The 24,153-nt window shown below is 41.5% G+C and overlaps 2 protein-coding genes across 3 annotated transcripts; one reads left to right on the plus strand and one right to left on the minus strand.

Moving 5' to 3' along the window:
* Window positions 1–585: 585 nt before the first annotated feature.
* Window positions 586–7,043, plus strand: hars (histidyl-tRNA synthetase). Of its 2 annotated transcripts, XM_080035376.1 has the most exons (14): window positions 602–736; window positions 2,185–2,597; window positions 2,731–2,820; window positions 3,133–3,252; window positions 3,374–3,469; window positions 3,973–4,098; window positions 4,193–4,300; window positions 4,400–4,498; window positions 4,761–4,854; window positions 5,032–5,159; window positions 5,264–5,536; window positions 5,621–5,737; window positions 6,051–6,197; window positions 6,408–7,043. In XM_080035376.1, the coding sequence occupies exons 2-14, from the start codon at window positions 2,490–2,492 to the stop codon at window positions 6,465–6,467; spliced, it is 1,566 nt and encodes a 521-aa protein (XP_079891502.1). In that variant the 5' UTR covers window positions 602–736; window positions 2,185–2,489; the 3' UTR covers window positions 6,468–7,043. The 2 variants fall into 2 exon arrangements, with proteins under 2 accessions (XP_079891503.1, XP_079891502.1); XM_080035377.1 differs by lacking the exon at window positions 2,185–2,597 and having other exon boundaries at window positions 586–736; window positions 6,408–7,042.
* Window positions 7,044–7,645: 602 nt separating this feature from the next.
* Window positions 7,646–16,166, minus strand: dnd1 (DND microRNA-mediated repression inhibitor 1; the record flags this gene model as incomplete). The annotated part of the gene is made up of 4 exons (XM_080036094.1): window positions 7,646–8,229; window positions 14,335–14,467; window positions 14,798–15,123; window positions 16,013–16,166. The coding sequence occupies 4 exons, from the start codon at window positions 16,164–16,166 to the stop codon at window positions 7,646–7,648; spliced, it is 1,197 nt and encodes a 398-aa protein (XP_079892220.1).
* Between the last annotated feature and the right edge of the window lie 7,987 nt (window positions 16,167–24,153).

Here is a 24,153-nt window from a genome sequence, read left to right on the forward strand (position 1 = left end):
CACTGTTTGAACAGGAAGATGTTTGTTTGAAGAGTTGAAAGTCCTATGTGAATATTCTGTACATTGACATTTGGGGGTATTTATATACACTATACAACCTATATTAGTAATGTATTCCTTTAAATAATCCAGTGACTCTTGGATTCTGGTTTTGTAGCCATGAAGTCTTGACTTTGATTTCATTATTGGATTAAGGATACACTGTGTGTAACAGCCTACACATGTTCTTTGTGTAGGCCTAAATCTGTATTTCCTTTCCTTTACATCTTATAGGCTATCTTACAGTAGGCCTATGACCTAGGCTAGGGCTTTGTTGAAAGTATTAGTAGCCTACTTACATTGAAATGTAAATAGGCCTACATTGAATTGAAATACAACCTTAGTAGCACAGGTCACACTGATCTTGCAGGTCAGAATGAAGAATGGTTGCACTGTTATCTAGTGTACAGTAGGCCTACTGGTAGCCGACTACACACCTTCAGTAGCCTAAGTGTTTTAGGTTTTGGGTTGGTTTTACTTTGAAAATTTTGACCGGAAGATTGACTTGTTTCCGTATCCTCTCGCTCCGGGTCCTTTCCTTGTTCTTGACAGCTGTAGTGTGGCTGGAGGTGTGATTATTTGCTGTGGAAATACATCACAGAAAGCCATGGCAGACAAGGCGCAGATACAGGAGGCGATTAAAGTCCAAGGCGAAGTCGTTCGGAAGTTAAAGTCAGAGAAGGCGAGCAAAGATCAGGTCAGTATTTCGAATTAGCAGAGATCTGCAATGGTGATGTTATGGCGATATCCCAACATGTGGCGGCATGATACAGCTAACTGAAAATCCTCAGAGTAAAACGCCGGGTCACTTTCTTTTCAATTATCTTATATTTGTCACTACTGCTGTATTACGAGCTATTTCTCTTTTCAGCATGCATTACGTTCACCAAAATAAAACAACGCTATCCGCAGTCATTTTTAAATAAGAACTTATTTTTCTGGTATTACACGCCGAATTGAAAGAGAAACCTACGGTGTAGAACATATGGCACCTGTTATATTGAAAATATAAGTGTTCATTCATTCACAAGTGACTTAGCATGACATTGCTGTAGATTTGAGCGATGTTTGCAGTATGTCTAAACCATAGCCTGTATAAAAGAGGTCTAAACATGGCATGACAGCTAGCCTCATGCGCCGGGTGGGGGCCACTAGCTGTTTGGCCTGCCATTTTTATATTCCAGATAGAAGTCACACATTTCATGTAGAATAGACTTCCTGTCGCTCTGTTCTTACCAGTGTTTTCATTTTAGCTGAAGCGGCTAACCGCTAAGCTATCTGTCCGTCACAGTACGTTACATGAAGCGGAGCTGTCCGCTAACCGCAATGACTCGCTAGCTGTTGAGTTAGCTACATGTAGCTAGGGTTAACTTCAGTGACTGAAAAGAAGCCAACCGTCTCAAAAGCCGGATATGGTACTTTTATTTTGCAAAAGGTTTGAGGCAACTCGCCCAAGTTTCATGTTACATTTTTAAACGACGACGTGTGTGTCCATCCACAATGTGTTAAGCTAGCTGATGGCTGCTCCTCAGGTTTCTTCAGACCTGTGATGTGATGGGTGCCACATTAAATGCCACATAGGCGTAGGCTACGTGACTTATGAGACTTATCTGAAAGCACTCACGTTCAGGAGCCAGTCTTTATGTCAGCTTTCCTGGACTACAATCAGAACATTTATTTCATGCTGACTTCAATGTTAAAAGCCCAAACTAAAAGCCATTGAAAGTGAACTTAGAAATGTTGTGTGGGAAAAACATCTTGACAATGGTTTAACCCTCATGCACTGAGTTATTGTGCACTTGCTACTTAGTGAACTAGTTTTAACTGAATCGTCCGAATGAACAGTCTCAAAATGTCTCTTTTCTCTACTTATTCAGACAAACGTCCTAAGAATCTTGAGTCAATGTTTGTATTGGTTTACATTTTAGGAAAATTATATAATAATTCTTCTAAAATTCTTGACACACTAAATACACTTCACACATAGATTTGATTCTAGTGTCTGACCAGTATGTGCGTGCGTGCGTGTGTGTGGGCTGCGTTGGGCTTGCTGCTTTGATTGACTTGGTACATCTCATGTTTTATCCTCCACGCTGTGATGATGATGATGATGCTGATGATGCATCATGCCCCGCCCTCCCCTAGTGATAGGGTTGCTTACCACTTTTCTCCTGTTCTTCCTGCCCTTCCCCGGATGACCTCGGCCGGCCTCAACCTTCACCATCACCTTCATCTACCTCGAATCCCACCCATGGACATCTTTGCACAACTCACTTCCTGGTTCTCCTTCTACCGACCATTGTGATTGGCTGCTGTTCTATGGCTGGCCCTGGACAATAACACTGGATATTTTTGCTTTACCCATGATGCACTCCTGAACTTTGGCTTGTCCAATTTCTGGACTTATTTATTTTTTTACCCATATGTTTTTATATCTCCTGTGAACTGATATGAACGTGCTGGGGATGTTTTGTGTCCGTGGTTTTGGCGTGGCGGGCTGTCGGACTGCTACACATGCCCGATATCTGCATTCTTTCCCTGGGATCACTGTGGCTCAGGTAGGCCTCTGGTGGTGTGTGTGGCATCATTTCTTGTAGTGAAATGTCATCTTTCTTTGATGGTGACCAATGCAGTATCACTCTCGGCTGTAGCAAGTGTCAAAAGGTTCTTCTCTTCTTGTGTGTGTTGCAGATTGATGAAGAGGTTGCCAAACTGCTGGAACTGAAGGCTCAGATAGGAGGAGACAATGTCAAACATCAGTTTGTCCTCAAGACGGCAAAGGTAAGAGCACATTGCTGCTGTCTTCATACCCATTCTGTATACAAGGCACACAAGTATAGAAAGCAAAAGAGGAATCTGTTGCTAAGATCAAAGTCCCACCTGGTATTCAAGAAAATATGTATCTGTTTAGCTCATCTGCATGCACACCATCCCTATATATATACAGTCACCATTACAGTCCGAGTCCACATTTGAATAATCCAAAATGTCTTAACTAAGACAGTTGAAACCTAATATCAGCAACATTACCTTTGCAGAACAATACCTTTCTAAAACTCTCAACAAACAAAGCAAATGTATTTTTTCTTTCAGGGAACGAGGGACTTTAACCCCAAGCAGATGGCCATCAGAGAGAGAGTCTTCAACACCATCATCAACTGCTTCAAACGCCACGGAGCAGAGACCATCGACACACCTGTGTTTGAGCTAAAGGTAGACCTCCACACAAACTTTAATCTGATTAACCACGGCTGGCATGCCCTGAGTGTATGACTTGTATTAAGATGATCTCACATTCAAACATGAAGATGTGTTGCCTCCCTGTGGTGTGTAGGAAACATTGACGGGGAAGTATGGAGAAGATTCCAAGCTCATCTATGACCTCAAAGACCAAGGAGGAGAGCTGCTGTCCCTTAGATATGACCTCACTGTATCCTTCTGTTGGTAAATGGGAACACAAGTAGACACACTGCTCTCTGCCTGAAACAACAGATCAGACCATCATTTAATAACATGTATTCATTTAAATAACTGGCTTGCTTTTTAGAATAAGATGTTTTAATTCTGTTAAGGTGTTTCTCATGTCCACTTACTAGCCCCAGCTAGTAAGTGGACACTTTTTCATTTAAAAAAATGTGTTGTACATCCCTTATGTATCATCTTAATACACCTTACGTTGGAAGTTTTATACCAAGGCGAAGGTTGTAGTTCACATCGTGTGAAAGAAAAAAAAAAGTGTTACTTATTCACAGGGAAAACCTTTAACGTTACTAATGAAAAAAAAAACTATTTTTAATGGTTGGTTATTGAATAAGACTTGGATGAATGGACAAATTAATCACTACTATTATTCTATTAGTCTTACCACCAAATGTTCTGTTGTCTCCATCAAAGCAAAGAGCGGTGTGTTGTCCTTGACCTGCACTCTTTCAGGTGCCATTTGCCCGATACCTGGCCATGAACAAGATAACCAACATCAAGCGCTACCACATCGCTAAGGTCTACCGCCGTGACAACCCAGCTATGACACGCGGACGCTACAGGGAGTTCTACCAATGCGTGAGTCCCACCACAATGGGCAAAAGATGGGGCTGTGACATTGTCTGCACTACTTACATGAACTAATGTGCTTGTGTGTGTGTGTGTGTTTCAGGATTTTGACATAGCAGGGCAGTACGACGCCATGATTCCAGATGCTGAGTGTCTGAAGATCGTCCATGAAATCCTCAGTGACCTGGACCTCGGAGACTTCCGTATAAAGGTTGGTCACGTCTATTCAGTGAAATTCACAGATGAAAAATTGCACTCTATGATGATGAGTATCAAGTGACGCCTGTATAATCACTTTCTCCATTTCCAGGTCAACGACAGACGCATCCTGGATGGCATGTTTGCTGTGTGTGGTGTTCCAGATGACAAGTTCCGCACCATTTGTTCAACTGTGGATAAACTGGACAAGGTACGCAGGCTCACTGCTGCTGTGCACACACTGAACTTTTCACTTCCACACTCAATTGTGCGAATCCTGACACTCAATGAGAAGGCCTTTTCACTTACAGAGAGTTTGGTGCTCCACAAAGTCAGCTATTGTTATGAAGTCCATACTAGCAGACTTAAACAGCATAGATTATAGATTATCCACACTCCTCTGTTCTCTCTTCACCAATATCTGGCTTTGAATGTCCCATCTCCTTATGACGTTTTCTATGGTCCAAACCTAGATGGCCTGGGAGGACGTAAAGAAGGAGATGGTAAATGAAAAGGGCTTGTCAGAGGAGGCTGCCGACCAGATTGGGGAGTACGTCAGTATGCAAGGTGGGACTTGAACTACTTTCATTTATCTAATAATTGAATCCCAATCATAATACTTTTTTTTCAGTAGCCAAATAGGGAGCTTAAAGAGAGAGAATATTGGGCCTGTATTCATCATAATGTTGCTCTGTGCCTGCTGGCTTTAATAGGCATTTAAATAGGCGACTGTTTACGTTGTAGGTGGAATGGACTTAGCAGAGCGCCTCCTTCAGGACGCCAAAATGTCTAAGAGTAAACAGGCCTGTGCTGGCCTGACTGACATGAAACTGCTCTTCAGCTACCTGCAGCTCTTCCAGGTCACAGACAAGGTGAGCCATGCTTGTTATTCACACATCGCATAACAAAGATGGATGATATTTCTCTTTTTTACACTTTGTTACATCTTAACTTCTACTTTTTTTCTACTTAACAGGTGGTGTTTGACCTCAGTCTGGCGCGTGGTCTGGACTATTACACAGGAGTGATTTATGAGGGGGTGCTGAGTCAGACAGTGGTGGCCCCCGTGTCCCCTGAAGCCCAGAACGGTGCGGCTTCAGAGGAGAGTGTGAGCGTGGGCAGTGTGGCCGGAGGCGGGCGGTACGACGGCCTGGTGGGCATGTTTGACCCCAAGGGCAGGAAGGTGCCGTGTGTGGGCGTCAGCATCGGCATCGAGAGGATATTCTCCATCATGGAGCAAAAGGCAGAGGTAATGTCTTGGCTACTGTCTGCCAATTTTACATCTGTAACGTCTGTGTAGTTCTCCAGACTGTAACAGTGTTGCGTTATACAGGCCGCAGCGGAGAAGGTTCGTACCACAGAGGTTCAGGTGATGGTGGTGTCGGCTCAGAAGAACCTGCTGGAGGAGAGACTCAAACTGCTCTCTGAGCTGTGGGCTGCTGGTATTAAGGTGTGTGAGAGTGTTTAGTATGGTCTCTACTGACATTACTAGTTGTATCTCCCGTTTTGTCGGCTAACCTCCATTTAGTAATTGCTGTCTATTATTATAGTATTAGAATTACTTTTTTTACTCAATCCAAAATGTCTCCTCCCACACCAATTATAGTTAGTGTAAAAAATGTTTTATAGATAAATTACACAACTCCCTATTTTGGTGGTGACTTTACGAAGGCACCAACTTTTTAAAACATGCTTTCATTTAGCATAGACTGTTTAATACTATTTAAAAATAAGAGGAATGTTGTGTGTGTGTCTCTCTCCAGGCAGAGGTGATGTACAAGAAGAACCCCAAACTGCTGAGTCAGCTGCAGCACTGTGAAGAGTCTGGGATCCCCTTGGTGGCCATACTGGGAGAACAGGAGCTGAAGGATGGAGTGGTTAAATTGCGCGTTGTGTCCAGCAGAGAGGAGGTACAATTGATGTAGAATAACCACACTGTATCCCTGCTGTCACGTACATAAACACTGATACAAAAGACCGTCTGAATTCAATCTTTTTTTTCCCACACGCTTTACCTTTTATTTACAAGCAGAAAAACCGGGAACGGTAGCCTTCCTCTACATTAGACCATAGAGTAGATTTGGTTGCAGGACTAAACCCTCCTCTCTTTCTCTCCACAGGTTGACATTTCCAGAGCAGATCTTATAGCTGAGGTTAAGAGGAGAACCTCTGAGGCTTAGCCACACCGTCATGGTTACCGACATCACCTGCTTCAAACAGACAATGCAGATTTCTTTCCAGTCCTCTTTTGAGCATGTTGGACATCATGCAGACCTGAAAACACACATCCAACCATTTTCATAGCAGCCTCATAGACAGATATTATGTTGTTCTTTTGCAAACAATGAAGCCAACTGGAATGGTGTTTAACTCGATATGCTTCTTAAAAGAACACCATTCAGGAAATATGTTCCTGTTCAAACAAAATGTAACGTACTTTGGATTATGTTGTTGCTTTCAGTGTCACCATTGTATAATAGTGTGCTCTGAGGGAACACATTATTGAAGTCAAAGACAGCTGCTGGAGATCAGTTTGGTCTTAAAATGATTCATTACAAAAATCCACTTTCAGAGCAGCATTCCTCCAGAAATGCTTCAGGAGGACCGAGGACGGGAAACTGTTACAAACATTTACTCACTTCCTGAACCAATTAGAGGATCGGCTGTTTAACTCTTTTCACTTCTACCTTCATCAAACATACCTGTACTGTCAAGTATCTGGAATAAACACATTTCTCAATATTAAAAACTATTGATTTTGATCTAAAGTTGTGTGCTTGCTTTGTCAAGGAACGTGATGAAAAATACCTCACTTGTATTAAACTACACTTTTTTATTTTACCATCACTCACTGGTTTTAGATCTAATGTTATATAATACATGGTTTGCAAATCCTATTAACACTTGATTATGATTTTACCTCACTCATTTAGCCTAATTTCAAAATAAAGAGCATAATACTGATATTCATCCAGGTTTAGCAAATCAAAACTGTTCAAAGAATTAGCTGCATGCAAATAAAAAGGTTGATAACAGCAAAGCTTCTTGCTTCCTGCTGGCGACGCCCACATTTTTAAAGCATTGATTAGTCAGTCACCTTAATTAAGAGTTTCCAATAATCCTTCATACCATATGTATGTAAAGCCACACAATCACACATTACCATATGTATGTAAAGCCACACAATCACACATTAGTTAAATCTCATTTAATTAAAATGAGGAACCAATCCAACAGTAACACACAATAAAATGCATGCATAATACAAACAAATAGTATAACATAAAAAATATATAGTTCAAACAACACAAACAAGTCTACTACTCTAATAAAAGCATGCATAGCATAAATAAGCTTGTCAGGCAAGCTGATTATTGTAGATCCTCTGGATGACCTGCTGGGCTGCGGCCCGCTGAGCTTCCTCCAGCACGGTGGAGGCAGAAGGTCCTGGCAGGAGCATGACCATTCCGTTGAAGGCCATGGTGATCCCCGGGATACACACCTTATAGGTGAAGCATAGGTATCCATCCAGCCCGGTGTGGCTGTAGTGCATCTCATAGAGCGGCTGGCCAACTCCAGTGGCCTCACACATCATACCCAGGAACACCATGGGGGAGCCTGCAGACACTGGATGCCCCTGAGGTGGGGAGGATGTGGGGGGAGGTGGATGCCCCTGGGGTGGGGAGGATGTGGGGGGAGGTGGCTGGCTCTGGGGGGTAGTGCGGCCTCCCACTGCTTTGCAGAAACCCGGAGGGATGGATGGAGGGCGAGCCAGACGAGGAGGCAGGAGAGAGGGCCTTGGAAAGGAGAGGGCGTGACGCGGAGGATTCAGGGGAAATGGCAGGAGGCTATTGGAGGGTTTCTGCGGTGGCTCGTTCAGGCCTGGCTTCACTGCCGACTGCCACTTGATGGAGATAGTCAGCGCAAACTCTTTTTTGAACGCTGGAGACAAACAGAAGAGGACACAATAATAGCTTATTTTCCACACAAGCTCACTAGCTGGAATTCTTTTTTAAATGCTTGTATCTTAAGATAAGATAATCAGAGTATCTGCAGGTTTCAGCATGTCAAATTTAAGACTTTTTAATACCACCTTGAATGAAATTTAAGACCTAAAACACAATACATATAGGCGATATTTGGGGGGTCCAGCTGTATTACAACCCAAGCATAGCTTGTGTGTCACTCAATGAGACTCATTCAAGTTTACTTTTTGTCTGTTTATTGAACATAAAGTGATACTCATTTATATCAGAAGCTAGGAAGAAAGTAGCCTCTCTCAGGGTATCTGCACATTTTAAGACCGCTAATGAACACCAATACCTTGGCAAATCTACAAACTACACTACAGTATATGCTCTGTAGAGTTTTATTAAAGGCCTACTTCACCGGTTTGAATATGAAGGTGTATTGAATTCTGAGATCCTATGTAGTATAAATGTGCGAAAAAAATTGAAATCGGTTCATCCTAGCCTGAGAAAAGGCAGAAAAAGTGTTTTTTTTAACCCTATATTTCTCTTTCTCGTGACATCACAGAAAGAGAAATATAGGGTTAAAAAAAAACTTACTTTGTAAATATTACTGTGATGTCTTTTACTGTGACATCACAGTAATATTTACAAAGTAAGTTTTTTTAACCCTATATTTCTCTTTCTGTGATGTCACGAGAAAGAGAAATATAGGGTTAAAAAAAACACTCTTTCTGCCTTTTCTCAGGCTAGGATGAACCGATTTCAATTTTTTTTCGCACATTTATACTACATAGGATCTCAGAATTCAATACACCTTCATATTCAAACCGGTGAAGTAGGCCTTTAAGTTTGAATATCAAATATTCAATGCACTTTAGCTAACAACTGCTGTCTAATTACAGAAAAAAAAAAAAATTTCAGCAGTCTGAATGAAGACAATGTCCCCCCGCATTTACCATCAAATAAATATAAGAGATCACTGTAAAGGCAACGTGAAAACCCATCATTACCACCTTTTCAACCTATTATAGAGCTGTATCAATTGATTGACATTTTCTGATTAATCGAGTCACAAGAACAGTTTAATCAATAAAGAAAATGTTAGCTGCAGCATGCAGTATTAGAATGAAATACAAAAATCTGGTAATTTATGGGGAAGAATGTCATTCAAATTTTAATTAGCCTACTTATTCAATAAACAACAAACTTAGTCCATTAACTTTATTTTTCAGAACTTATGGCAGAAACTATTTAAAAATTGGTTCCACCGGTGAATGTTTTTGCACTTTCAAAATCGGGAAATAGGCTACTGTAAAGTAGGCATAGGATAGGCTACTGCATACAGGTTTGCATAACTGGGGGATGGCAACGGGACCTGTGGTAATTGGCGAAATGTTTTATTTTCTTCATATTGTTGCAGGCAGCCAGGTTAATAAACTGCGGGTATTAGGGTTGTACCGAATGGTGATGGAAATGTAGGCTACTGTCTGCGATTAACGGGACGATCGGCAATAGTTCTTAACTAGCCGTCAGAGAGGGAGGGCAGAGTGGAGAGAAAGAAAGCGACAGACAGAGAGAAGCAGAGACTCGCGTCTCACTCTATGAGCTCACGGCAACGCGACCCGAATGACCGTCTGATGAGCAGCTATCAATTAATATTTAAACATAAACATTTTTACTAAACACAATAAATCCGTTTGTTTCTGTGTGATTTGTGTTTGGGTCAGTAGCCTACCTACATCGCCAGCGGGCGGGTGGTTGCACACCTACGGAGTAGCGGCAGTGTGTGGTCACGGGGTGAATAAAGCCAGCCATGATATTTGTCGTCCACCCTCCACCTCTCACTGAATTTATAATAGCAGGGCATGCATTTCCCTGGGTCGTTCTCCCCTTTCTTGCTTTCACGCGACCGACTTCAAATTCGGAGGCAGGGGACACACATTCTTCTTCTATGCTACGTTTATATGCGGATCACAGCCACACACAGTGTCGGACTTTTATATGAGCAGTTAGTAAGAAAGTAGCCTCTCTACATCTCCTTCTCGGAAAGTCGCGGAAGAAAAAATATATATAACATTGAATAGTCCTGCCCCGACAAATTTAAGACCTTTGAGTAATGTATTTAAGACCAGCATATCACATTTTTAATGAATTTAAGACTTTAAGGCCTTAATTTTAGATACATTAATTTAAGACTGTTTAAGACTTCCGCGGACACCCTGATAATAGTAATTGTGTCATATGTGATAATTATCAAATAAATAAAAAAAGATGATTCATACGATGTGTTGTCCTATCAAAGTGGCTTTTGTGTTGCAGCTGTTGCTTTAACATGCAGGGTTTTTCCTGCATAGAGAAAGTTTTGGCGCGCGCCAAAGCGGATTTATCCAGCGCCAAAGGAAAATCAGGAGCGCCAAAATGATAAAGATTGAGAATAAATATAGTTATTTAAAACCTCTCCAAATTCAGCCCAATTTAAGGCATCCTTCTTGAGGGGCTGGGCAATAACTTGAATTTAATTTTTGATTCCCATTACGGCTTACCTCAATCATGAAAACAAAATAATCGTTATTAAACTATCTTTGTTCTGCACGCCGGGGCATTCAGGCCTTTAAATGCAGCGAACCCTTTCAGCCGAGCCGCGCGCTTGCTCGGCCCCACCCTCATCTGATGGTTTAGCTGTCGGCTGGTCCAGAGAGAATAAAAAAAGGTACAGGCCAGGACACACCGGCCCGATAATCGCCGTCGGAGAGTCTGGAAGGGGCGGGGACACAAATCTGTTTGGTGTGTGCCGTGACGTCGGTCGTCGTAGAAGTCATCGGGCTTCTTTTGAGCCGATTGAACATGTTCAATCGGCGGCGGGCAGTCTTTCAGTTGATGCAATTTGATTGGTGGAGGGTAGGGCTGCACGATATTGCCCAAAATGATTATCACGATTATTTTGGTCAATATTGATATCACGATATTTTACCACGATTATTCAGTAATTGTAGTGAGTAAAATATTTTTATTGGATTGTCACGTAAACATAACAGCGCTTTCATATCCATGTGATCGGCTATGCAATATTACTGATAATGTACATATATTTGCATAAATATAATAAATATTTACCTGAAGTCAATGCATTTCCACAAAGAAAATATAAATCAAAATATTGCACCAAAACTTTACTCAAAATCAAATCAACAGAGCACTGCTTTAACTTTTCCTTGTGCTACATTTCTGTTGAATAACACATCTTTGTTTCCTCACCTGACCTCATTGCATCTCCTAAAAGCAAAAATATAAAATATTTTACTCCATTCATTGTACCTGCATGATGGATGTGTATAAAACTTGATTTTGAACTAAATAAAATTGTGCCCACAATGTATAACTAAAATAAGTATATTATGAGCTGCGCCCTGTCAAAATAAATCACAACCTATATGGCTCTACTATGTCGGAATTTAATTTGAAAGGACGGAGACGGGAAGTGGCAGGTAACACTCAGCAACACGTTAGTTAAATGTTGCTGCCTCTCATGCCTTTACTCCCAACGCCAGGTTTCATCTTCGCTTCAGGTCGTGTGTACGCTGAGGCACTGACTGTATGGAGTTATTAGCAACCCTGGGAGCTTGTCTAATAACTGGAATAGTCATTGCAAACCCACTAGGTTCTTATGTAATGAAAACGTAGTTCAATACGCCAGCAAATAGGAACGACCAAGGATACGAACTAGCAACGGTGGAATAGTCTACTCGCCCAGCTAGACTGCTTCAGCTGACTGAAGGCTCCGGCTCAGCTGTTAGCCAACATGCTTAACCAGAGCTCCATCTAGCAAACAAAGCATTATTCCCCAAAATCTATAACAATTCACGGAGAAAATGACTGCCGAACATTTACATGGCGGGCTGCAGCCTGAAGCAAAACGTACTCACGTCGTCTTGCTGGAGTCCTGTCGGACATTAACCATGACTCCTGTGTTCCCTGCTCTCCTGATACATGCAAAGACGTGTTGAAAAAGTATTCCATTGTTTTCTGAACGAGTAGCCCTGTTTGTGGACGTCTATCCATCAAAACTATGACGTAGGTCCTTAGGTGACCCGTTCGCTATACATTATACTCTTGACAGCGGTCTGTCTGGCTGGATAACAGACCTGGCAAAGTGTCATGTAATAATGGGTTATAAATCCGGTCCCACACAAAAAAAGAGACTAACAAGGGGATGTATGTGATTTCACAAGCGCAGATGTCTGCTCTCGCTCGCGCGATAAGCAGCAGCAGCTTGCTTCTTCGCGCGGCTCTTGGAGTGCTTTCTGTCTATGCGGGCAGAAAATTGTTCACACTTTGGGGGCGGAGCCACTGGACTTTGATTGACAGCTCTCGGGGAACCTGGGGTTGCCAGGTTGGAGCATGAACAGGCACATGATCAGCGAGTGGTTTGGGGAGGGATTGATTTGCTTCGCAGCTGAGCACACATTTAAAATATCGCACATTCATGTACACGTCATCGTGGGAAGCCAATATCGTCATCGCGATGAAAATTCGATATATTGTGCAGCCCTAGTGGAGGGCTAGCGAATCAGTGAAGCCCGGAAGTGAGGCAGGTAGCACAAACAGCTAACAACAGTTAGCCATTGTTTTAATGTGTTTGTTTGTTTCGTTCAGCGAGTACTCGCATGCATCAACCCTTGTTGACTGCTCGACACCATGCTCGACACTCTGCTAAAAATGGTGCTCTTTATGGTCCATAAATATAAATACGTATTTCTATCTATGTTTATGGTCTAGAGAGCTGTCCCATCATTTCCAGCTTCCGTATTTTTTTGAGCCACAATACAGATTAGCGCCACCTGCTGTTATGGAGACATTACGTCCCGCGCAAGCGCAGAACGTACGGAAAGTCAGTAGTCGGCTCGGTGTGTTCTTGGCACTTTTTGGGCCGCGACGGGCAGACTGGAGCTGCCTGAAACGGCAGACTCCATTTTCGGGTAGTCGGACCGGTGTGTCCTGGCCTAAGACTAATTGTGTTGTCTGAAAACACTTCAGACTCACAACAAACTAAAATAATGTGCAAGATATGTCACGCGCGGAAGTCGAATCATAGTGGTCTATGACTGACCAAGCAATCAATGAATGAATAAAAAAACAGGAAGTTTAAAGCTCCTTAACTCCTGCCACCACAACTGTCAACACTACAATGCAACTGCCTATCCACCCTGCTCCTTGACATAAATAAATCATGCCCTTACATTTAATGTTATCAAAAGACGTGCCCTATCAACACCATTTACAACTGGTTATTTTTATTTTGACATTTTTATTTTATTCAATTATTAAAAATATGTTTCACTTATTTAGCCTATTTCTATTCTCCTTGTTTTCAGTTCAATTAGGCCTTTGTTTAAAGTCCAAAGTCATGGTGTTATTAGAAAAAACCTTGTTAAAAGGAAAATAAATGCATAATGTTCTCAAATCAATGATTAACTGTCTTTAATAATCGTGATAACAATGTGATTACTCAAAATAATCATGATTATGATTTTTTCATAATTGAGCAGCCCTACCTTCTTGCAATTTCCATGGTTTAGATCAATTAGAAACAATTAAAGTATTAAATAGGTAGGCCTAGTCATTATTAGTATTTTGACTTCATATCTACAGGTTGTTTATTGTGATTTCATAAGTGTCAGTGAGCTCCATGGTAACGCAGTGATTGACAGGCTGACTGAAATGCTCTTTATCTGGACAGAAACTGCCCTCTCCCAACCCCACACCCTCTTAAAATACACAAACCGTTTGCCTTTACTGTTGCACATAGTCGCGACCCCAAAAAAAGTTGGTGGCGTACTGACCCCCCAAAGGCCCATTCTGAGCCAGGAAAAACCCTGCTTTAACATGTAATAATGTACAGATTATCACAAGCCCACTTTGAGAGATCTTCACTAATTTTCCATATGTTTTATGATCATTTTAAAAATGTCGATCTATGATTAAAAAAATCAAAAAGTCTGCATGATATCAAATGGAACCATATAATCGGCTGTACACTGATGTGTCAGTCCATCTGCATCAACAGGAGCTTCCCTACCTTCCACCAGCACCTTCTTGGCCATTGAAGCAGAGTGGTGGGATGAGAAGGCGATTATAGCAGACATCCCCTCTATACCGGGTCCTGCCTTCAGAGACACCCTCTCCACCCCATCTGTCAGGACGCGCAGCACCTGGGAGCAAACTTTAGTTACAATAGCTTGTACCTGTGTTCTTACTTTTCAAATTTAGGTTTTGTGTTTACTCCACATTTCTAGCTAAGGGTCGCTGAAACAGATAAAAACTAATTATTGAGGCATCCCAGTGGCTCGGAGTGGGTAGAGTGTGTACCATGAAGGCAATGTTTTCTTTTTTATATTTATGTTAAGTGGATTTTAACAAACAAACTCCAGGCCTTTGTGGATCAAACATTACCTGTCCAACACAAGGGGCCAGTGGAGTGGCCCAGGCTAGTTCAGAAAATGATGTTTCTATCACCAATACAAGCCACACAGCTGTTGTACCTGCAGAAGGTCCTCTTGCTTGGTGGCGGCTGGCAGGTCTTCCATACACAGGTGCCTCTTCTCTATGCTGCGGCGCACACTGAGGCGGAAGCCAGGTTCCAGCATGTGGCCTTGCAGCAGGCGGATGGCGTCGGTAGCTAGGTCGGCTGAGCCGTACTTGGCGTAGGCAAAGCCGCGGTTCTGCCCGCTGAAGTTCATCATGAGACGGAACTCCCAGAGCGGCCCCACAGAGTTGAAGAGCGGGATCAGCAGGTCCTCGTAGGCATCACGAGGGATCTGACTGATAAACACCTCACAGCGACCTCCTGGGGCCGGACCCTCCCAACCTGACAGTAGCAACAGACAGGACATGGGAGTGAGTGATGTTGACGGTTTATTTGATACATTTCTATTATCAGGTCAAGTGAAGAATCAAAAAAATAAACAATCAAGCTTATCTTTTACAACTTCTGTTAAAAAGGATAAGGCTGGAGTTGGTTAATCACCGAATAAGAATCATTGTTGGATTTAAAAAATATATTATCATCAAAACAGAGCACAAAATGGTGGATTCCTCAATATGTTACAAATATTAAGAATCAATTGTGCAGTAGCATTTGAAATGAAGTAGTACAAATGGTTGTCTTATGCTGCGTTCCATTGAGCTCGGAAATTTGCTTACAAGAAATCTTAATAGGGTGAGTGTAGCGAGCAGGCTCAGCCAGGCTGTGAGTATGTGCCACATACTGACAGCATACAAAGAAGCACCCTAACCTGGGGACAAACCCTGGGCACAGTGGTGAGATCTACAGAGTTCATTGGAGTCCATGTCTTATTTATTCTTCTCCTGAAATGCAGTGTGTATTTTGGGACCTTATACTGCGGACTCCAATCAAGTTCTCAACACATCTTCAGGATAAGTTAATGAGAGCTAAGAGGTCGCACCTGACTACAATTTGGAGTTCCACAGCAAAGGCCCGAATTACTTATACAAGACATTTGTTAAAATGTGCAACTTGTGTAAGAAAGAACCTATTTTCACATTGTCATTGCAGGTTATTGTAACTGTACTTATTAACTAACATATTTAGCAAAGAGTGCTTTAAAAACCACAACTAAAATACAGTTTGCAAAAGTGATGGGATCTGTATCCACTGTATGTCCTTCCTCCTTCTCTAATGAGTTGGTTTCAGTATTGTGTAAAGGTTAGTGTATGAGCAAAGCAGCCATTCTCACCCTCAGGTGGTCCTCCATACTTCCTCTGGCCGTTCACTTGAGATAGCTTTGTATTGGTTGTTTGCAGCCATGTCTCCAGCGCCTTCACACGCTCAAGGTTCAGCACCTGACGGGAAGACAATTTAGAAATTGATTCCAGGAAAGACCAAGCCATATAAACAGGATTCAGTGCCAGTCGCTATGCTTTGACCCCTGTATTCCAAATCATGTATATTTATGGAGACTATTTCTAAAAACAGTTTGGATATATTGGATATCAAAAATGGTGGAAGGAGAAGGAAGGCAGCTGTGTTCCAAGGCGGAAAATGCCAACTTGCAGTTCGCTGAACCTACACTCGGTTGCATACTTGGTACGCAAAAGTAACATTTTAATTAAAGTAGTGTTTTATTGCCAAGAAATGTATTAACAAGACAAGTTTTCTCGGGGCTAACATATTCTACAAAGTGTGCATGCATTAGCCTATCCAATGTTCTCACATTCATTTAGGCTATTCAAAATAAGTCAATACATGGTCATATATTCTTCAAAGGCGTTGTATAGTGACGGTTCTCTTTATTAACATTATTTATTTATTTATTTAGTTGTGCTCCAGTTGGATAACCCAACACAGTCAACACCATAGACGCTTTCACTGTGGTCAAAGTTGTGAGGTAGCCCAATGCAAAACGAAATGTAGCCAAAGTAGGCTATAGCTAAACCCAGCAACACGTCGACGTTTAAAATACTGCACACAAAACTGCCACGGAGAAATAACAAAGCTACCTTAAATTTAAAACTAAAAACACACGTTATTATCTAAAACGCTTGTTTTAATTTGGAAATAGCCAGGAGACCTGTGCGGCCACAAATGTGGCTTGTAAAACGAACAAAAGATGGCGCGGTTATGTTAACGTAATGAGCGGCAGGTGGGGCTCAACCAAACGACAGTGCAGGGTGAAAGAACGAAACAAAATAATATTATTTGGCCGCAGTAAAAGATAACAGTAAATTTGTAAAGCACAGGCTATCGCGAGGACACATTTGAAAATATACACAATGTAGCGCATGTTTATAAACTGCTCGATACAAACTAACTAATGAACTGTCTAGTGTCGTCGCTGCTGCTCAAGCAAATTGTTACTGTTTTTGAGGGGGTGTGCAAACACATTTTAGTTAACTTTTAAACACCCATAAGCAATTTAAAAGAGGAACGACAATTCAAAAGGTTGACAAAGTTACCTGACTCTGCTTGCTTTCCATTTTCTCGACTCCACTGATATTATGTTCGCGCGGACACTGACGCCACTCTTTCGCCCGTGGCCGCAACTGGAGCCCACTACAGGCCGGCGAATCACACTTCACACCCAACCATTGACTTCACTGACCGCTCGCGCCATAGCTCGCGCCCTTCGCTCTCTGACCCAGCCCCCATCGCAAACTCATTTAGGCCAGGCAAAGTAAGGCATTTTGGGGCCAAAAATAGAATAAATTGTAAAAGAATTTTTTTCAGCTCAGATACTTTCTATGAGGTGTCCAGAACAACATACTAAAAGTCCTAAGAAATCCTAGTTGGGGAAATATGTTTAATTCTCATCAATCCGAGATGTGTGCCAATAAGGCGAGACACCAATAAATCCCAATGGGGCTATTTTTTTCCTTTACTCCTATCAAAATGAAACTTTACACAATGAAAGTATCCATGACAATTTAAATGTTTTGTATTACAAGTTTCTTTGAAAATTTATTTTAATATGCAAATGAGCTATACACTAGTCTGGCATGACCACTTCCGCCAGCGTCTATTCGCTTGCGTCGAAAAGCTACGCAGCCCCCGGTTGCTGGCTTTCCCCTATTGTGATCCCCCTCAAATTCGGAAACAATTCGCTCAGTCAACCCGTGTGCTTATGTGCAGCGCTCTCTCTCTCTCTCACACACACACACACACACACACACACACACACACACACACACACACAGGGTGTGAGAAGTCACATTACTGTAGACAGATATAAAGTGTGGCGATACTTCGGGATAATAATATTGGCGGCGGCGGTCCGGGATGCATCCTAGCTTAGCCTAGCTGTCCAACTTCATTGTACAACTACCCCCGGGCAGAAATACCCTCATAAACTCTGGAAAATGAAGCGTGGGGGTTTGAATTGAGCACCGGACCTTATAACCAGCTAGATTAAGATCCGCCGTTCCCTTTCTTTGGTGAATTAGGGACTATGCAGCGGTGTTTTAGCGACGGGGAAAGATTCCAACGGCTTCCACTATCACCTAGCAACTCTTACGGCTACTTGCTGCAGTTGGTGTAGCGCTCACAACGTCAAAACCCTGTTCTGCCTGTAAACAGACGGACTACGGCTCTGACTACAGCGATAGGAGGTGGTGACATAAGTTCTCGAATGCTAAAAATTCTACTCGACCGCCGTAGCCGTCCTCTCAACCGCCGATGATAATGTTACCAGAGATAACACTACGTGGGTGGCTAGTTAACTCCGGTTAAGTTATCCCGTGAGCTCCTCGGGGGCTAAAGTGTATGGTGTCTTGACATGCTGGTTAGAAAGCAACACACTATGTATATTCCTTTTGTCTTTAATAGTTTTTGTGTGGCGTTTGCGGGTTTAGCCATTTCTCTGACAGTCTCTGGACGTAAAGACGTTCCATCAAAATAAGTCCTCCCCCGGCACTATTTTGCAGGACACCGCTGCTGCTTCCCGGGGTTAGCCCCGCCCTAGATGATTGTGATTGGTTTAAACAAATACAAACAGGCTAGCCCAGTTTCCCCGGTTTCCCCATCCGAATAGACGGCTCTAAACAGAGTGCTTCCAGACCCTACTACTTGCTGTAGTTTGGTCTGGCTTTGCGAGACTAGCTATACACTAATCGTACACGCCCAAAATAAACCCAAATAGGCTTAATTTTTTCCTTTACTCCTACCACAATAAAACTTTACATAGTAAAAGTATACTTGAAAAGTAAAACATTTTGTATTACAAGTTTCTTTTTAAATGAATTTGAATATGCACATGAGCTCCACACGTATTGAATATCCAATCATCGTACTGCCAATGGGTGATGGCAATGCTGCTTTTAGACTGGCCTCTAACCTGAAAAACTGCCTGGCTTACCTGCCAGGGGTATAACAGGTGCCTCTCATGAATTAGATTTGTCTCTTCAAATACCACTGCACGCAATTTGATAGCACTACATCCAATCAGAGCAATGAACAATGTGACGTATTAAGCCCCGTTCGTTTAGCGAACAGCGGGATTAACTGTTAAATTGAACTTTTGCGTTGGTCGGCAAAACAGAACATTCCTCTTACTTGCTAATGAAAGATTTGAGTGCCGTCTTCCAAATTGTAAAGGGTCGAGGCCCCAGAGCACCATACATAGGGCTCTGGCCCGCCCATATCAGATAGAACCAATTAAAACGCAGCTCAGGATTTCTTGACATATTTAATGAGCTTCAATGGAGAGTGCCCAGACCAACAGGCGCAGCACATTTAATTTGCCAGCGCCTAGTGGCAGGTCTGGAGTTCCAGGCTAGTGCCATTCCCTTTCCTATGCCAAATAGACGAGATGTAGAATCACAGCCTGAAATGGCATGGAGAAAGAGGAGATTGTCACACATCTTGGGACCAAGTAACTCCTTTGTCTACTTTATGCACCATATCCGTCTTGTTTTTGTTGCTTTCTTTGGTTCTGGTGCCATAAACAGCTCGTGTGCATTCAGATCAGCATGATGCAACAAGAGTTCTGACAAGTCTGTGTCATCACCTACAGAGACTGTATCTTTTGTTCTGGCAGAGGCAATAGCAGTTTGGACAATGAGCACATCTGCATCGTGCTTTGCATGGTTTGTGATACACCATTTTTATCTTACAAGTTTCTTTGAAATTGAATTTTAATATGCAAATGAGCTATGCACTAATCAAATATAGGCTACCCAAAATATATCCGCATAGGCTTCATTTTTTCCTTTAAAGATCCAAGTGACTGCTGCAGATATTGCTGCGGTTGGTCGCATACACACTCAGTACTTTATGATTCCTCCTATACGTGAACCTATTGAGTATCAGACACTGGCTCTGTTGCCAGCAGATAACAAAACATCACAGCTGGATGTTTTGTGGAAGACATCCCTACTCCTTCACTCTCAAAGGCCATCATGGTCTGGTATGATGCAGATCCTGCATCTTCTAGATGAACACCCTGGGAGAGCTTCAGTAACATTACTTCCAATGATTGATCTTGATCCCAGTGATGAATCCTGCATATACTCAACATTGAGGTTTGTGGCAACTCAAGCTCTGCAGTATGATGTGACCCCTGTTCTGACGTTCGACCAACCCCTTCTGGAAAGCCTTGACCATTATAAGTTAACTTCTAATACAAATGTTTTACTTTTCATGTAGACTTTCATTGTGTAAAGTTTAATGTGGTAGGAGTAAAGGTAAAAATGAAGCCTATGCAGATATATTTTGGGTAGCCTATATTTGATTAGTGCATAGCTCATTTGCATATTAAAATTCATTTTCAAAGAAACTTTTAAGACAAAAAATGGTGTATCACAAACCATGCAAAGCACGATGCAGATGTGCTCATTGTCCAAACTGCCATTGCCTCTGCCAGAACAAAATACACAGTCTCAGTAGGTGATGACACAGACTTGTTAGTACTCTTGTTGCATCATACTGATCTGAATGCACACAAGCTGTTTATGGCACAAGAACCAAATAAATTAATGTATAGCTGTCCCCAGACAAATGTGCAACATCACATCTCTCTTCCTGAGATCCTCTGAGATTGTCTTTCCCTTTTGGCATGTCTGACCTGTATGGGTTCACTTTGGTGAGCCTAAACTGACCTGGTTTTATCTCTGTTTTATCTGGTGCCGCCCAATTACTTCCCTAAAGATCTCTCATTACATTGGTCCATTTCATCACTCAATTTGGCCCACCTGATTGTGTTTACCTGCTCCATTTAAGCAATGCAGCTCAGGGTTCACAAACTTTTGCACATACAAAAGTTGTCAAATAATTAATTTTTTATCAGTTTTAACAATTGATTTCCGGTAAAGAAAAATGTGGAATTGATAAACAAAAATCTGTTATTTCATATAAAAAATACTGGTATTGATAAGAATTAATTAATGATAGTCAAAATAAATAAAATTCCAAAAGGCGAGTTAATTGGTCCCAAGGTGTGTGACAATCTCCTCTTTCACCATGCCATTTCAGGCTGTGATTCTACGTCTCGTCTATTTGGCATTGGAAAGGGAATGGCACTGAAAAAAGTAAAAAATGACACTAGCTAGGGAGGGGGGGTGGGGGGGGGGGGGATCTAATTCATGAGAGGCACCTGTTATAAGTAAGCCAGGCAGTTTTTCAGGTTAGAGCCCAGTCTAAAAGCAGCATCGCCATCACCCATTGGCAGTACGATGATTGGATATTCAATAAGTGTGGAGCTCATGTGCATATTCAAATTCATTTAAAAAGAAACTTGTAATACAAAATGTTTTACTTTTCAAGTATACTTTTACTATGTAAAGTTTTATTGTGGTAGTAGTAAAGGAAAAAATTAAGCCTATTTGGGTTTATTTTGGGCGTGTACGATTAGTGTATAGCTCATTTGCATATTAAAATACATTTTCAAAGAAACTTGTAATACAAAACATTTAAATTTTCATGGATACTTTCATTGTGTAAAGTTTCATTTTGATAGGACTAAAGGAAAAAAATAGCCCCATTGGGATTTATTGGTGTCTCGCCTTATTGGCACACATCTCGGATTGATGAGAATTAAACATATTTCCCCAACTAGGATTTCTTAGGACTTTTAGTATGTTGTTCTGGATACCTCATAGAAATTATCTGAGCTGAAAAAAATTCTTTTACAATTTATTCTATGAAAAACGCTATTTTGCCTGGACTAATTGGCGAAACTGAATTGCCGCATATTCATTTCAAATCAGACCACAAGTAGGCTAGGCTAGTAGGAATGTAGAAGAAGCCTACAAGAGACTAGACTTTAGTAAGTGCATTTATGGAGGACGAGTCTAAAACTGAAAGCTTATACTGTAGCCAACTATTAGAAAGTTGTGTTCCAGAAGAAGCCATTTTTGTTCGTTGTATTTGCGTGGGTATTTTTAATGTGGACCACCAGTTGGGGAAGTATAGCGCCACAGTCAATTAGACAAGAGGTCATTGAACCAAGGAGGTGACAGGCAGGCAGTCTTTGGCCATGGTATACAGTGATTGTAAACGAATTGAATTAGGCTAATAAAGTCTATTGAGGGTCTATATTGGTAAAACGACTAAAATAAGTGGAGTTTTGCCCCTCTTTTGTTTAGGAAACCTAATTATTTGGACTGTCTGTGACTTTAGACCCACATGTAATGTATACTGCATTCCACAAGGGGTCAGTGTTGGACCATGTCTGTTTTCCCTTTTGTTGGGAATGTAGGAGAAATCCTTCTAGTGTGATAGAGATAAACACAATGTTTGAAAGAAAAAAAAATCAGAAAGTAAGTTGAAGAAAGTACAAGCGAATAATGAAATAAGAAAAACATTGTTCAAACAAATTCTTATAGTAAGACACATTTATTTAAGTATTTATTTATTTGCTTTGTTATTTTATACTCATCATATGATCGGCTTTTAATTACAAAACTTGATTTGATTTGATGATTTGACACGCATCTGCCTAAGGTATACTGTCAGTGAGAAAGGTAAAATCACCGCCATAGAAAAAACTACTCATGAGAATATGAAATGTTAGCATGTTTCCCCTAGGTGCTAAACCTGCTCAAACCTGTTTCTTTTCATCTTAAATAACATTATTTAGTTTTGCCTCATTTTAAGAAAATGTTAAACTAAGTATGACACAGAGCATGTCTTGTAGTATATTACAGTAGACCATTTTCAAGAACATTTTGTGTTCTTAGTATGTTCTATAATTTGTTTGGGTAAGTTGTTGCTTATGATTGTAGGTGGGGCTGTCTTTCTATTTTTAAGTTAAAATGTTAAAACATATCTATGTTAAATATTTTTGGGACCATTCAAATTTAAGTGGGCGGACTACCCCTACTTTTCATCTGTGCAGCATTCTGCTTTTAGCACATACACCTCTCTTTATCCAACTGTCCACCTTCTTTGAAACAAGCTTAGTGAAACCAACCATATATGTTTTTTCTTCAAACTAAGAGAGCCAGACTACATTTAATTTGTTTAATAACACATGACCTTGGTTAAATCACCTGGGTTTCATATTTCATACTACACCATAAACTTAAATGAACCCTGCAAACATTAGAGGTTTGAAGGTTGAGAGGAGTTTTCTCCCAATTTGCTGCTATCTCAGGATAAAGTACAGGTGTCTGGCATGGATGGAAGACTGCTGCTTTGTCAGCTGCACAAACATTTTCAGACAGCAAAACGCTGAATTATACAGTGGCTGATAGGGAGAGCAAAAGGCTGCCATACCGCTGACTTTGATTTTCAGCTGAGCCATTTGTTTTAGTTACAGACCGTCTATGTCCTCTCCGCCTGTGTGTCTGGCCACAGACTCCTGCTCACGCGCACACACGCACACACACACACACACACACACACACATGCACACACACACACACACTCACGCATGCATGCATGCACGCACGCACACACACACACAGATTCGCGCTCCCCTGAAAAATCTTGAACTGAGAGGGAAAGAGCGATAGGGATCTCTCCTTTACTACACCTTTAGTTTAAATATGCTGTGAAGAGAATTAGGTTGTAAAACGATTGTACATTTTAAGTTTTGATTTTGACATAAAGTGTATTGGATTGGGATCGCTTACACTTTTAACAGACAGATAGAGTGGTAAAACTACTTTTTCACTTCCTATTTTTTAGTCATGCATCATGTAAAGGACACACATACAAACACACACACACACACACATACACACTAAATGGAATCTGTGACTTGACAGGCATATAGGCTGGACTGTCTGTCTGTCTGTCAGTCAGTAGTGTGACGGCTGTCTTGCAGTGACCGTGTGTGATGGGACATGCAGTGCTATCTGAGTGTGTGCACTGAGAGAGGGAGGTGTCCTGCTGTTCATTCAACTCCCGTCACATCTGCACATCAAGGCCCACACCGCTCCT

This window comes from Ammodytes marinus (assembly GCF_949987685.1).
Source record: "Ammodytes marinus genome assembly, chromosome: 10".
Taxonomy (NCBI): domain Eukaryota; kingdom Metazoa; phylum Chordata; class Actinopteri; order Uranoscopiformes; family Ammodytidae; genus Ammodytes; species Ammodytes marinus.

Bases quoted from the DNA above. Each gene is read 5' to 3' on its own strand.
- hars (XM_080035376.1), top strand. From the start codon at position 2,490: ATGAACGTGCTGGGGATGTTTTGTGTCCGTGGTTTTGGCGTGGCGGGC. The intron at 4,301-4,399 runs GTTGGTCACGTC...CTCCATTTCCAG, and splicing joins TCGGAGACTTCCGTATAAAG to GTCAACGACAGACGCATCCT. The intron at 6,198-6,407 runs GTACAATTGATG...TTCTCTCCACAG, and splicing joins TTGTGTCCAGCAGAGAGGAG to GTTGACATTTCCAGAGCAGA.